This window comes from Eurytemora carolleeae, unplaced genomic scaffold (assembly GCF_000591075.1).
Source record: "Eurytemora carolleeae unplaced genomic scaffold, Eaff_2.0 scaffold502, whole genome shotgun sequence".
Lineage (NCBI taxonomy): Eukaryota > Metazoa > Arthropoda > Copepoda > Calanoida > Temoridae > Eurytemora > Eurytemora carolleeae.
Genome location: NW_019396391.1, coordinates 109,058 through 124,215, shown reverse-complemented (window position 1 = coordinate 124,215; position 15,158 = coordinate 109,058). Strand labels below are relative to the sequence as shown.

General features: G+C 33.2%; 3 protein-coding genes across 4 annotated transcripts in view; all 3 read right to left on the bottom strand.

Moving 5' to 3' along the window:
- Window positions 1-20: 20 nt before the first annotated feature.
- Window positions 21-4,136, bottom strand: LOC111702328 (profilin). The gene is made up of 7 exons (XM_023473976.1): window positions 3,920-4,136; window positions 3,469-3,555; window positions 2,751-2,815; window positions 1,718-1,799; window positions 1,353-1,397; window positions 891-957; window positions 21-272 (listed from the first exon to the last, which is right to left on the bottom strand). Exons 1-6 carry the CDS (start codon window positions 4,037-4,039, stop codon window positions 904-906), a joined length of 453 nt encoding a protein of 150 aa, XP_023329744.1. The 5' UTR covers window positions 4,040-4,136; the 3' UTR covers window positions 21-272; window positions 891-903.
- LOC111702325 (methyltransferase-like protein 5) lies at window positions 3,990-13,474 on the bottom strand. The gene is made up of 8 exons (XM_023473973.1): window positions 13,250-13,474; window positions 13,056-13,145; window positions 7,664-7,779; window positions 7,180-7,281; window positions 6,922-6,993; window positions 5,637-5,840; window positions 5,210-5,335; window positions 3,990-4,796 (listed from the first exon to the last, which is right to left on the bottom strand). The coding sequence occupies exons 3-8, from the start codon at window positions 7,689-7,691 to the stop codon at window positions 4,687-4,689; spliced, it is 642 nt and encodes a 213-aa protein (XP_023329741.1). The 5' UTR covers window positions 7,692-7,779; window positions 13,056-13,145; window positions 13,250-13,474; the 3' UTR covers window positions 3,990-4,686.
- A 4-nt stretch (window positions 13,475-13,478) lies between these two features.
- Window positions 13,479-15,158, bottom strand: part of LOC111702324 (protein FRA10AC1 homolog) — a 6,473-nt gene continuing 4,793 nt past the window's right edge. Inside the window, exons 9-12 of one of the 2 annotated variants that reach the window (XM_023473971.1) lie at window positions 14,902-14,957; window positions 14,384-14,438; window positions 13,906-13,961; window positions 13,479-13,789 (exon numbers count right to left, since the gene is read on the bottom strand). In XM_023473971.1, coding sequence (XP_023329739.1) covers window positions 13,488-13,789; window positions 13,906-13,961; window positions 14,384-14,438; window positions 14,902-14,957 — 469 coding nt within the window. In that variant the 3' untranslated portion in view covers window positions 13,479-13,487. The remainder of the gene's footprint in view (window positions 13,790-13,905; window positions 13,962-14,383; window positions 14,439-14,901; window positions 14,958-15,158) is intronic. The other variant, XM_023473972.1, reaches the window with a different exon arrangement.

The following is a 15,158-nucleotide window of genomic DNA, read 5'->3' as shown; positions in this document are numbered from 1 at the left end:
TGTTAATTGAGAAAAAAAAGTAAGAACACACATTTTATTTGTTGCCAATAGGTTTAATATAAATACTTATAAATACAATTGTTACAAAAGTGTGGATTAGAAACCGGTTCTATTGGAAGATTGGTTTTAAGTAGAATTAGAAGAGAAGGGATAAAATTACCGAAAACGCACTGAAACGTACAAAAATAACTTAGTATTAGCATTTTCACATAAAAATGTAAAAAAAGGAAAAGCAAAATTCAGATCCAAGCCCGGAGCATATTCTGTCAATCCTGAAATTATTATCCGTTAAAAATATTTGTCAAGAATTCTCAATTAAAAATATTTTCAACGCTTTCAGGGAAAAACAAATCAAATCAAATTTAATTTGCCAACTTATTTTTATACGGATATTTGGAACAAAACTGATTTAAGACCAGTTGAGAAGAAATATAACATTTCAATTAATATTTGATCTATTAATTTTATGAAAATTCACCACCTCCCTCTCCTCTACACTCCCCCCCCCCCTCGCCCGAATATTTTCCTAAACCAGATTTTAAGAAAAAAGTCAATTAATTTAAGGGATGCTTCATTTTAACTATTTGGGACAACAAATCTCATTAGGCAAACCGTTTAATTAAAAAAAAGAGGAATCAAAAATAGTTTTGTTTGATGAATAGTAGATTCAGGCCTGAATCTCAAGGTGGAACTGAACTTGTTCATTCATCAAATTAATCTCAGGAGTTTGTATCAACATATCTCCATAGAGAAGATATGCTTTCTTTATCTCCTGTATCACAAGGCAAAGGGGAAAAAGATTTTCGAGTGGGGGGGATGGTTGTATGAGAAAATGACCCCTGAAAAGCCAGCAATTGATATATTTGAATTTTGATTAACGGATAATATTCCTGTGTTTACTGTCTAGTATCCTACACTGATCAGATAGTCTCCAAGCTTCTCAGTCACAGTTGCAGCCTAGAGATATCATTTTATATTCAATTCACATCAATCAATCTTTCTACGCCAAATTCAAAATGACTAAAAAAATCATAAATCGCAAATTCGTGAAAATATAACAATAAATGCAATCATAGAATCTCACTAACAACTAATACATAGTGCAGTGACTAACTATGTAAATAACTAAATGATGAATTGCAATACGGTTCATCTAGGATTAATCTGTATGAACATTATACACCAATTACACCCCAAAAATGCTACTTAACAACATTTAGTCTGTCACGGATAGTATCCAAGTCTCTACCACAAATAGTATCTTTTAGATAAAATCTGAACCCCAGAACCAACCAATATAATGAATAATAAAAAGTTTGGTTGAATGAAAAAAATGAACTCCTTGAACTAACCTGCTCGGCTACAATAGGTTCCTCGTATCTACACACGATCACCGCCTGAATATATATATTCATGTTAAACCTACTTTATATTCCTGAGGAATACAATGGATAAAAAGTTTAAATATTAAAAATTTACGTTAAATTCGAAGCAAGGGATGAGGGAAAAGCTGGAATACAAAAAACCAGAAACTTTTCGAGCATTTCAAGAATGCGATAAGACATATAATTTTCCTTAATATCATTGAGAAAAAATATTCATTTTTCATTTCTCTTAGTATTTTCACAAGACCTTAAAAAAAACTGCGATTTAAAAAAGAGTTTCCTTTTTCGATACTCCCTGAAGTTTCCGGTTGAGAAAAAGAAAATGGGTTTACCTGTACGGTTTTCATGACGTGAATACCAGAGGTTCCCTTCCTTGCTCGGATAACCTTCTCATTCCCGGAGAGGTACATGTACCTAGATACAGGCTAAATCAAATACATGTAGGGGTTCTGTTTAAGTTCCCGGAGAGGTGCATGTACCTAGACACAGACAATATCAAATACATGTAGGGGTTCTATTCAAGTTCCCGGAGAAGTACTCTAGATACAGGCTATATAAAATACATGTAGGGGTTCTATTAAAGTTCCCGGAGAGGTACATGTACCTAAATACAGACAATATCAAATACATATAGGGGTTCTATTTAAGTTCCCGGAGAGGTACATGTACCTAGATACAGACTATATCAAATACATGAAGGGGTTCCCGGAGAGGTACATGTACCTAGATACAGACTATATCAAATACATGTAAGAGTGTTCTATTTAAGAGCGTCTAAATAGTATCTACGGTAGGGTGCCTGAAATTAACCGATATGCCTATCAATTAACCTTAGTTAGATTTTTAAGCCAATTTTGCCAAGCAAAAGTAAATAAGATCCACACCAGAAAAGTACCAAGTTAATTATAGGGGTCTCAAAAACAATCTTTAAACCCGTGATAATTCTCTTAGTACACGAAATTGTCCTGTCGTTATGTGGACATCTCGTATTATCCCTATCCCTCTTCTCTTAGCATTGTATATAATAGAGAGAAAAAAGTTTAAAGTTTAAGTTAGAAAAACAAGACTACTGAAATTTCCCCCTCCTTTCAACTTATCATAACAAATTCTCCAGCATACAGAGCTTAAAGAATACAGGACAATATTACAGTGACGTAAAAAGAAACAAGAATATATCAACATTAAGGCGAGGTTAATAACCTCGTTTACACTAGTTTTCATTTAGATTTAAGATAAGAGAGCACTCTTCAACAGAATATTGAACTTATCATAATAGTAAATAGTAGAGATTTTCAAAATGATTTTTATGTCAGTAAAAATAGCTTGCACCCCTTCCTGAGAATATAGATGCATCTTATAACTTACTTGATTCCTGCAAGGGTAACTCCATTGACGAGAGCTTCACTATTCCCCAGGTTTGTGATAATAGTCTAAATAAAAACAAGATTTAAACACAGAAATAGATATCTTGAGTCAATTATAAAATATTGAAGGTTTCTTTCTGCAAAATTGGAGACTTTTGGGGTTGTGACAACTTTGAATACACTGTAAACAATCCCTTTTTTGACATTGAAGTGAAAATAAATTCGCAAGTTTATCAGCAATTGTAAGACTAAATTCATTTAGATAAATAACTGCGAGTACTTTAGGGCTTAAAATAGAAGTTTGATCTACAATAAGTTTGGCGGGCGTAGCGCTCAACCGTAAAGAGCTACAATATCGTTAGTTCGGGTGTAGCGCTAGGATAAGAGCTATAAATGTGAAAATAACTTTAGTTTGGCGGGTGTTTTGCTAGGATAAGAAATGTTAATGTACCAATACCTCTAGTTCGGCGGGTGAAGCGCTAGGATAAGAACAAGTAAATGTGTCAATACCTTTAAATCGGCGGGTGTATTGCTGGGATAAGAACTGTAAATGTGTCAATACCTTTATTTCGGCGGATGTAGCGCTAGGATAAGAACTGTATATGTGTCAATAACTTTAGTTCGGCGGGTGTGCCGCTAGGATAATAACTGCATGTATGTCAATACCTTTAGTTCGGCGGGTGTAACGATTGAATAAGACTAAGTTAATGTATCAATACCTTTAGTTCGGCGGGTGTAGCGCTAAGGCCAGGACTGGTGGCCCAGACATTACCATCGTGTCCGCAGATTATGGCGTCCTTGATGACCTAAACAAAAGTAATTTAACGTCTGAAGTTGCAAAAATAATTTAACGTCTGATGTTGCAAAAATAATTGTGAACATCTTGAGTGCTGGTAATAACATAAACCCTGAAGTCCGATTGAGAGAAGACTATGAGAGAATTCAATCTATAACTAGGCTGAAGTGTAATGTTTGAAAAAACCCCAAGACTACAGAGTACAGAGTACAGAATTGAAAAAGAAAGGATTGTGAAAGAATTGACACAGAAGGAAGGAAAACGAGGAAATATCAAGTTAGGAAAGAAATAAGGAAGAAATGGGAGGAAGAAATGGGAGGAAGAAATGGGAGAAAACATAAGAGAAAAAGGCCTCGAAGAATATTAAAATGTACCTTGGTTGCAATGAGCTGGTCATCAACATAGCTTTGCCAAGACATTTTGAAGAAAGTTGAAGGAAGAAAATCTGAAAAATAAACAAAAATATAAATGAGAACACTTTTTTCTGGATTCATGGAAACCTTGATAAGTCACTGTAGTGTGTTATAACTGTTCAAGATTTTACAATCTTTAATAAGAATAGTTAAATCACAGATGTTTTTGGGAGAAAACAGTTTGCACAAGCTGATAACTGTATTAGTCATCAGATGTATTTATCCGGTTGATAAGTCAAAGTCACAGTTGCTGACAGCTAATCTGATGAAATCCACTTGAATATCCACAGATGATTTCTCCGGTAGAATACCTAGTTTCTGGCAGCTAATCTTACGAAATCCACGTGAATATCAACAGGTGATATCTCCCGTTGAATTTATCTAGTTGCTGATGCAGCTAATCTCATGAAATCCACGTGAATATCAACAGCTGATTTCTCCGAAAGAATATCTAGTTTCTGACAACAAATCTAATGAAATCCTCGTAAATATCAACAGCTGTTTTCTCCGGATCTAAGAATATATCTAGTTTTGACAACAAATCTAATGAAATCCATGTGAATATCAACAGCTGATTTCTCCGGTAGAATATATCTAGTTGCTGACAGCAAATCGTATGAAATCCACATGAATATCCACAGTTGATATCTCCGGTTGAATTTATCTAGTTTCAGACAGCTAATCATATGAAATCCGCGTTAATATCAACAGCCGATTTCTCCGGTAAATTATATGTAGTTGCTGACAGCAAATCTAATGAAATCCACGTGAATATCAACAGATGATTTCTTGTGATGCTTGTAGGTAGCAGGCAGGTCATAGCGTAGCTCAGCAACAACTAAAATACTAATAATTTTTAAATTGTTTAAAACCGAATTTTTCTTTCCAAAAATTAAAGACAACCCACACATAAGTAGTTGCCGCTGTACGAAAACATTCCCTGCATACCAAAAGAAAACTATTTTTAAAGAAAATAATAAAACTTTACAGCAATGAGTTAGGAATTATGAATATAGAGGGATCCTATCATGTGTGCAATTTTGCTAAAGCAGAATTTTAAAAATAATTCTTCTCAGGGAAGGTTCATGAATGATCAAAGTTTCAAAAATCTGCCTTAAAAAAATTGGGTTTTAATTAAATTTAAAAATCCACAATCTATTTTTTTTAATCCGCGAACTTTTTTTAGTTTTGGTTTACAATGTATACAACGAGAAAATGTTCACAATTAAACATATAAACTATTAAATTTACCTTGTGGTTTAGCTCCCCATGATTCTGCCTTTTTAAGAACATGATCCCTTGTAGAAGTTTTATGTAAACTATAAACTGCCCGGGTAGCCAACTTTAATCCTTGCTCCAGGAACAACATATCCAAACCTACAATAAACCAGGTATTAAAAAAAACTATTATGCAGAACAATAAAAACCTTCAATTAATATCTTCATTTCATGAGTCATAAAACTCGATTAATAATAAACTCATTCTATTTTCTTCCTTATCTCTACTACGCCAGTCCGCAAGTCATTTCTTTGAGACATCGCATTCGAAAACTGTATAAAACAAAAAACGACTTTTCCTTATTTTTGTTTCCCACAAAGGTTTAAAATGCTACCATTATGAATCGTCCATTTGATTCATCAAATAGAGGGTCAATCCAAATATACAGTTTTGTTGTACCTTTATTGTGTTTTGTCCCGAATGGAGGATTCATGATGACGACCTCGAACTTCTGTCTGAGAACCTTGTCAACCTCCTTCACGCCGATGTTGACTAGGTCGACATTCTCCATGTCGAAGTCGACAATATTCTGCTGGAAAGTGTCGAGAGCCTCTGGATCGATATCCACCCCTGTAACAGCTCCAGCCCCAAGCATAACACAACCTGAGGTCAAAACTTCTGTATTTTGCATCTGTTAAGCACTGTAGGTTCCCCCCTTGCCCCCCCCCTTAATTCTCAGCCACCCTTTTCCTTTTGATTATTTCTTAATTGGGTCTTCGAGGATCTCCATTCACCAATATCATTCTTTCCCGGAAATAAACTCGAATACTTGAATTAGTTTCCTCTGTGAGTTCAGTTAATGTGGATAAGCGTTGTCACATCTAAAATCCAAAAAATGAATCAGAAAGGAAAATCTGTGAGGAGNGTGAACCTTTATTTATTCCCATTAGATATCATGTTATCTTATAAATTAAGATCTAATACCAAAGCTGAAATTAATGTATTGTTCCCAACCCCCGCCAGGAATATTCACTGAAACTTAATTAAAGAGAGGAACAAAGAACTTCATTCTCTTCCTTATACTTCAAGAGAAACAGCCTGGTCTTATCTCAAAAAGTTATTTTAATGAAAAAGGGACAAGAACCTGTGTAAAATTTTTGGAGTTGTTCGGTGACGTGATTTGCAGATCTTCAAAGGGACTGTTAGTATAATTTTGACTGAAACTCCATGCAACGTCGGCAATGCCCGATTCACAACGGTTCCCTTTTATGCGAAGATGACGAGGACACATTCACAACGGTTCTTTAAAGCTTGTCTGATCAAATATGAATTAGAAATCAATAAGATCAATTTTAAAACTAATTATTTCAATTAAGGGGTCTCTACCTAGTAAAAGGGACTCGCGCATTTCCACTACAGGAAAATATTTAAATAAACGAATTCACGGAATTAAATACTAGAAAAACGACAAAATCTTCCACAATATTCATCAGATAAAGGTTTCAAGGATACCATTGTGAATTGGGCAACACCATCTTTGCATTAAGGATCACTTAAAATTACGCTTACAGTTCCTTTCAGGATTTTCTTTTTTTTTTACATTTTCCACATAAATTTCATTTCAAAATTTGAAAAAATAACTCCATTTGTTTAGTTATAACGTCCAAAAATAAGAGAGTTTATGCTTAAATAAATAATGAAGTAGGCGGAAAGTGATGATAAAAGGTTATAAATGAGAACTAACCTATCGACAGTACCCCACATCCACAACCTAGATCTAGTATACTCCTGTTCTCGATATCGTCAAAACTTGAGGCTAAATTAATATATTCTGTAATTAATAATTAAATCAGGAAAATGAATAAATTGAGAAAAAAATTAAATAATAATAAGAATCACAAGGAATGCTGATTATATATCAGGAATGAGAATTAATATTCCTGAGATGTATTTATACAGGTTTGTTTGTCGACTTACAATTAGCAATCATAACTTTTCTCACCCATTGTATGAATCATACAGGCTGCAATATGTGGTCTAGTGGGATACTGCTCTAGTAGTATTTTAGGGGATTCAAACTCTTCTACTTCTTGCAGATGAGATTCTAAGCATAAATTTTAAATTAGCAGGAAAAATTAATCATGTGAAACAAAATTTTAAAAAATTGTTCCATTTTATTTTAAACTTTGGAGCTATTATTATTATTATTATTAAAGGACAACCCATCATTCAATGAAATAGGGGTCGGCGCTCCTAACCGCTGAAACAACGTATCCACGGGGTTTACACTTGAAAATATGCAGTTTGAAATCCAAAGGTCTACATGACATGAGGTTGCAATAATATCAGGACTAGAAAATAAGAGTACAAGTGTTGACAACATGTCACAGACATCAGGGGGTTCAGAAGAACATGAATACGAATATTTTAAGAAATAACGAAACTTTAAAAGAGAAAAAAGATTTTTATTTACAGAGGATACGTACCTAATTCTTTGAGTTTCATTCTAGCCATCTTAAAGCTGTTAAGGTAGAAGGAAGTGGAACTATTTCTTGTTTAACCGTGGAATAACCGGAAGTATTATATTTCCGAATGAAGAATCCTAAAGATTAGAAGAATGTATAAATAGGAAATATCCGCAGTAGAGCAGTAATATACAATTGTTCTACGGATATATTTTCTTAAAACTAAAAACCTATTCTCTTTGTACCTACAACAAGAACCATTATTATCAAAGGGAAGGATTTAAAAACCTATTCTCTTTCTCTGTAAGAATATCAATTTATCTAATTTCAAATATTTGTTTTTAAGAAAAAAAGTGTTGATAATTTTCTATTTTAAGAAAATCAATCGTATGGTATGACCGAATTGCACAAAGTTAACATTTCAAAAATTAAAATTTCCGATATCAAGAAATTTCGAGAAATTTCCAATAGTTGTGCAAATCCCGAATATAAATGTCGGATATTTCGAAAACAAACACGTGGCTGAAAAAAGACATTTTTGAACTCTGAACTCTTTTATCAGAATTCGGCATTTTATCTTTTCTCTAGTTTAATATTAGTTAAGTGCAGCTCTACTTGATACTAAATCAACAAAACTTGAGGCTGACATCCGCTATCTTAACACTCAAATTTATCATTTACCTACGGCCCATAATATAGCTAACCCAAGATTCCATATTCAAATTGTTGAAAAGTATTGTGAAATTGTGAACTTATTTTAAAATTTCCGTAGTTTGTTAGTTATTCATTAAAACGAGAACCAGGACTAACTCTGGTAGTTCCGATGAAATTAGTTCGGGTGAACCCCTGAAACTGGGTCAGCTAAAATAAACACAGACTCGAGTATCTAACTAATTATACTATGCCTGACAAGGGCAAATACTAATTACACTAAAAAAATCATTCCCATTTTTTATGGAAAAATTCAAATCACAATAAATGAAATAAGACATTCCCCCCCCCCCCCCGCCGGCTCAACTGGGCGGAATTTAATTAAAACATATATTTAACCCTGTCGTCTTTTCAACACCTTAGGGATAAGTCTTTAACGGCTGTCAGTTATTTTAAGTAATAAAGCACAAGAATTTTGAAAAAGAAGATGGGAGTAGGTTCTTTTTATAAAACATCTCATTTATATCAAAAGTCGAGTACAGTTTTAAGTTCGCATTTGTTCAGACAAGATTTAGAGTGACAAGACGTCACAATATCACTTGACTTTTCTGTAAATACATGTAAACTTATTAAAACAAAGCACGAATTTATTCTAACTAAAACACTTAATGCTAAAATTAAGAAATTTAAATAGTTATGTTTTAATGTAATTTTTGTTTGCAAGTTTTTAAACATCGACAAAATGAAAAATGCTGAATCTCAAATCAGTTTCTTGCTGTGGTATTTGTAAATTGTACATTTACATGTGTCATCTTTTAAAACCATTTTAATCGCTAATTATCGATTTCTGGCTGAATTTTTTAATTGAAATTCTTTTTTTTTACCAGTTTCAGCTGATCAGTCGACTCTTGATAACCCCAAACATGGCGTGTATAGAACTGCAGGCTAGAAATAAATGGAAAACCGCCCATATACAGAGATAGATAAGACAACTCAACTGAACATTGAAATATTGATAAGGAGACATGACCGGAATAGAATAAACTTGATTGGAACCAAGGAATGTTAACTATATTTAGGTCAAAGGGAACAAAACGGACATAACACCTTTCAACCATCTTATCACAATTAAGCACAAATTTAAAAACATTGTAGATTTCGTTCAAAATCAAACTGTTTTTTTTTAATGATGTTTAAATTCGTGTTAACCACATAGAACAATATGACATAAAAGAAAAGATAACATTTCAACGAACTTTAAAATAAGAATTACGCCAGACCTTTTATTAAGCAAGGAAAAATAACATTCATTTTTCTAGTTTATTTTTGATGTACTTAAAGCTTAAACCAATAAAAGATTTTCCAGCAAAAAGTATTATGAAAGCCCCCTCATAAAAAATGATAGTTTTACCTTTTTAACACAAAGTTTAGTGCAGAGTGACAACATTTTTTTGAGGTTTGAGGTTTTTTAACTTTTTAGGGGAATATGAATGATTTTGTGAAGGAAATAAATTAATCATAGAAACTTATTGTATGAAAGTTAAATAGAGTTTGTATATAATTTAAAATACAGGGTATACAATTTGTTAACTTAAATTGCATGTGTTCAAGTTATGATATTTATTTAACCTATACTGAAAGAAGGCCGGATTCACGTATAGCAATATACCGAAAAAGTCATTTAAAGTCACTTTATCCCTGCCTGAGATTCTAGATTAAGAGAAGGTTGAGGAGAGTTGTTTTGTCTGGGTGAAATGCATTCAGTGATCTGTAGAGTACTAACCCCTCACAAGCTTAGAATCCCAGATAGATAGATAGATAGATAGATAGATAGATAGATAGATACAAGCCTCAAACACAGCAACAGATTCACAATCAAAGGTACAATATTACTGGATTAGAGAAACACAATAACAATAACAAATGAAATTCATTGCCAATGTTGTTTAATAGAAAACAAAACGATTTTGAAGGGGGAGGGGACAAACCGTATTACTCTCCGGAAAATTTTAAGAGTTTAAACAGAACTAAGAATTGCCGTAGAACGCAGATTTTTTACATGTGAACTCTAAATTATGTATTGTAACTGCAAAATTCAGTTTTAAGAAAATCAGAGCAAAAATGCGCGCGCGCTTTTTGGTGGAACATGTTACTTTTTCGCAATTTTGCAATCTTGACACCATAATATGAACTGTAGTTTGAGCACTTTGATCGGCACGCTATTTGCTAGCTATTACGTTTCGGGTCATCTAACCACATATTTTTCGAGGTGTTTGTCAATTTATAGGTAATTGGGAAGGAGAAATTCATTTCCGATGTCATAATAAATATTGGAGCCGTCTGACCGGTGCGCTTGTAGTCAGAGTTACAACAGATTTTACAACTTATGTTCGATCATTCTGATCGGCGCGCTGCTGGCAAGAAGGTAGTTGTGGGGTCAACTTATCATACAGTGATAACCCAGAAAACTTTGGTTTAGGAAGACGACTAATAGACTAAAGTTATGACTTTAAATATTTCAATGTACAGAAGACACAGCAATTACTATTATAACTATTTGCTTAGTAGCAACATCAAAGTGATCAAATTATTGCTATAATGTTGTGTTCCTATTCCACGGTCTTCTGGTTATCACTGTAGTTATTCATGTTGTATGTCATTTTATAGGTAATTCGACCTGAGGATTTCATTCCTGTTCATAATAACTATTGTGCAAGCACGCCAGAATCTATGATATTAATAATGAATCATCTTATTGAAGTTTTCTCATGTATCTTCAATTTTAAATATAATGGTGGATAATTTAAGACTCTACTGACCAGGATTTTAAGAAATCTAAGAGGTTTTCCGTTAAATCATGCATTTTGGTAAGATGAACCGCACTTACTATTAGATGTCCACTAGTGTTATCAGAATTCTTTGCTGGTTATTTTCCCCAAGAATTATAATCCTTGCATCTAGTTATCTAAGATATAATTACTGCATGTAGGATGATCCGCAAGGTAACTGCTAGCTGCCATCGCGCCGAGAGTGCTCCAAAAATTATTTTTACATGAGAAATGACTTCCTCGTTGCCAGATGCCTGTAAAATGACATCTAACATGTTAAATATGTGGAAAGATGATGCACACCTGGCTATAAACACTCTGGCCAGAATATCCCAATATTCATCTTGACCGTAGAAATGAATTCCTGATGCCCATTTACCTATAAATTGACATACAACATGCAAATCTGTGCTGAGTTGACCCACAAGGAAACAGCTGGCTACTAGAGCGCAACTTAAAAAATATGTGGACAGATGACCTAAAACGTGATAGCTGGCTACTAGTGCGCCGTTCAGAATGCTCAAACTACATTTTTAACCCAAGACATAGAATTTCCGTGCCTAATAACCTTATTATCGACATACATGTAAAATGTGCGACATATTTAACATCTGGCTGCTAGCGCGCCAATCAGAACGCTCAAAAGTCTGTGTTGATTACAGAAATGAATTCCTTGTCCCAATATACCTGTACCTTGATGTTTCGCATGCTACTTTTGTTTTGAACAATGCCAAAATTGAAAAAGTTAAGAATCTCAAATATTTTCTAAAATGCGCGTGCGGGGGGATTGGAGGCTTTATTTGCACAAAACTGTTCAGGGACTGTGTTTAAACACTTTTTAAATTATCCTGAGAGGGATAAGTTTTGTGCCCCCCCCATATCAAAATCGTTTTGTTTTCTATTAAACATTTCCTTTTCGAGTCTCCATCTCATTAAAAACCTATTCTCTTTGTACCTACAACAAGAACCATTATTATTAAAGTGAAGGATTTAAAAACCTATTCTCTTTGTACCTACAACAAGAAAATCTCAGTATAGTTGTCTGTAATCTCAGTATAGTTGTCTGTAATCTCTCAACAATATTGTGAAATACTTTTTTGAGACATATCCGAGACATTTATTTTTCAGAAATGATTTTTAATGATTTGGGGTGGAAAACTGAAAAATTGGACATCAAAAGGCAAGTGAATTTTTTAATACTTTATACCCCAAAATTCATGAAGTTTGCCCTGAAATCATTTATTTTCCAAATTCAGCGAAAAACCTTAAATATTAAATTTTTATAACTTGTGGGAACAATTAATTTTCCTGGGGGGGATTTTAAGAAAAAATATACACCCCTGTCTGAAGCGTTTTATAATAAAATACAGGGTGTAAGTTTAATAAGCTGGCATGAAAAATAGCCTAAGAAGTGTGATAATTCGGCTTGATCTGATATAATGTAATTTTCAAACTGACAAAAAGAGTTTCTTTAAATAGATTTGTCGCCATATTTACTAGACGATATTTACACACGTGTAAGTTAAGAATTAAAATTATTAACAAATTAAATATTATTAAGACATCGGTTTTAGAATTCTGAGTAATACGTAAAAAACTATGATATTTCAACAGTCGGAGTGTGCAAAAAGTTATAACAAAATTCGTCTAGTTTCAAGATTACTCTTTTAACTTTCGGTAAAAGTAAAAACAAATAAGCATACTTTAACATCGTTAATGAAAGAGCGTCTTTAAGCTTAACAATTTATATCATGAATAATGAATAACTATTTACAGAATAAACATGGAAATCGTTAAAGTAACCTGTAAAAGTCGGGTTAATTGATTGACATCGCCAGTCTCTTATAGTTTATGATCGAGAAGAAAATTTACAATTATTGGAATGTTGTAAAAAACGTACATGTTGTCAAGGTTAAACAAATTGGAAAAAATACCTGAGGAATGAAGTATCCGAAACTGGTTTTATTTGCAGATTCTAGTGCAGACCTTTGCTGCCCACTAGGAACATGAGGATCAGAGATAATCTAAAGAAAAATATATTTTTATTTTCAAAACACTTTTTATGAAATAATCACCGCCTTGTTCGCAAATAAAACTATTAGTGAGATTTCTTGATTTAATTCAATACCTGTGTTGAAACTGGAGGGACACTGCTCATTACAAGATTGGGTGGAGTACCCGACTTGAGAAGTTTATTCTGTCGCTTCAAATCCTCTAATATCTTCAGCTGCTGATCAATCTTGCCGCTGCTGGGGTTGTTGAAGGCTGCTCCACCAGGCTCCATCACATCTCAAGATTCTCGCGGAGAATTCAAAATAAATTAGCAGATTTTCCCGCGTTACAATAGGCACATTTCCTCTGAAATATCACAGAAATAAATCCTCTAAATATTCGTTGAAAACATCCTCCCTAGATTTTTCCTCCTCTCTTTGCACAGGCTTGCTCCATATATCTGCAGCATCCTTTTCTTCAGCTGCCTTCTTGGCAGCTTTCTCTTCTTCAGTCTTCCTTTCTTCCTCGGAAGAACTACAGGAGCTTGAACTATCTCTTCTTTTCTTCCCTTTCTTAGGTTTCTTTTCCTTTCTTCGCTTCTTCTTTCGCGTTACTTCCTTCTTTTTGTGATGATAGTTAAGCTTGTATGAACACTCAAAACACAGGCGACATTTAACTAAAAATTTAATTCTTCAGTTGACATTTGAGAATAATTTCGTGGATTTTAAAACAAAATATTCAATTTTTTAATTTTTACAAATACATATTAACAATGATTACTAAGTTACTCACCTAAAGCATTCTTTTTATCTCCATGTTCGACGTAAGCAAAGTTTACCTCCCATGTTCTTAGTAGATTTTTTTTCTAAATTGTTTTTGCAAAAATGTCTGAATTTAACTTATTTCAAAATTATGTGTTTTAATCACGCACTAGCATAATATTTTTGATGGCCTAGTGGTAGCACAATTTTTTGACCAAAAGCCGAATGGAAAACACGCCTTAATCATTTTGATAAATTTATCGAGCTCAAAAACTCAATTACTGTTTAATTCTAATCAAGTATATCATATAGCCAACATCTCAACTTAAAACAAATGACTGTTTCTCTCGTGGAGTTTATAAGCTGTATAAGTAAATTCTTGAAACTGGATCCTATTCTTATCAAGTATTTAACACCTGATGTATAAACTGCACCCAGCCAGGGTCGGAAGATAAGACGAATATGATGAAGTATTTTATCAAAAAAGAAAGGTCGAAAAAAATGCATTCCTTAATTTTTTAACCTCGTCACATTTCTTATTGCCACAGACAAACTGTCCTTTACCTAAAAATAAAATAGTTTTGAAAACCTTCTAAAAATTAATAGTCACAGCTAATTCAACTTAACAGTAACCACTTGTTTAAAAAATGTATAATGTATAGGCAAGACTACTTCAACAGTCAGCAATTTAAAGTCTTAATGTAAGAATTAAATAGCGGATCAGAAATACAGATTAGGGTTATTCAAAAAATGAAAAAATATTTCACGTCAAAATTCAACGATAAAAAAGACTCTTTAAAAAATATTAAATGTTTTATTTGAAAACCTGGATTAAACAATGGCCCACATAAAGCAAAAAGCCTACATGAGTAGGTTTATCCAGACATGATAAACTAGAACAGAATTGTCTCCAGAAGTTTGTGGGAAAATGGAGGAGCAAAAACTAAGTTAAAAGTTATAAAACTTTATCTGAGAACAAACACGCACTTTTCATATTTTATTGATCCATTATTAAATAAATTCTCACCGAGAACAACTTCCTTTTCGAGTCTCCATCTCATTCCAAACTTATTCTCTTTGTACCTACAACAAGAACCATTATTATTAAAGTGAAGGATTAAAAAACCTATTCTCTTTGTACCTACAACAAGAACCATTATTATTAAAGTGAAGGATTTAAAAACCTATTCTCTTTGTACCTACAACAAGAACCATTATTATTAAAGTGAAGGATTTAAAAACCTATTCTCTTTGTACCTACAACAAGAACCATTATTATTAAAG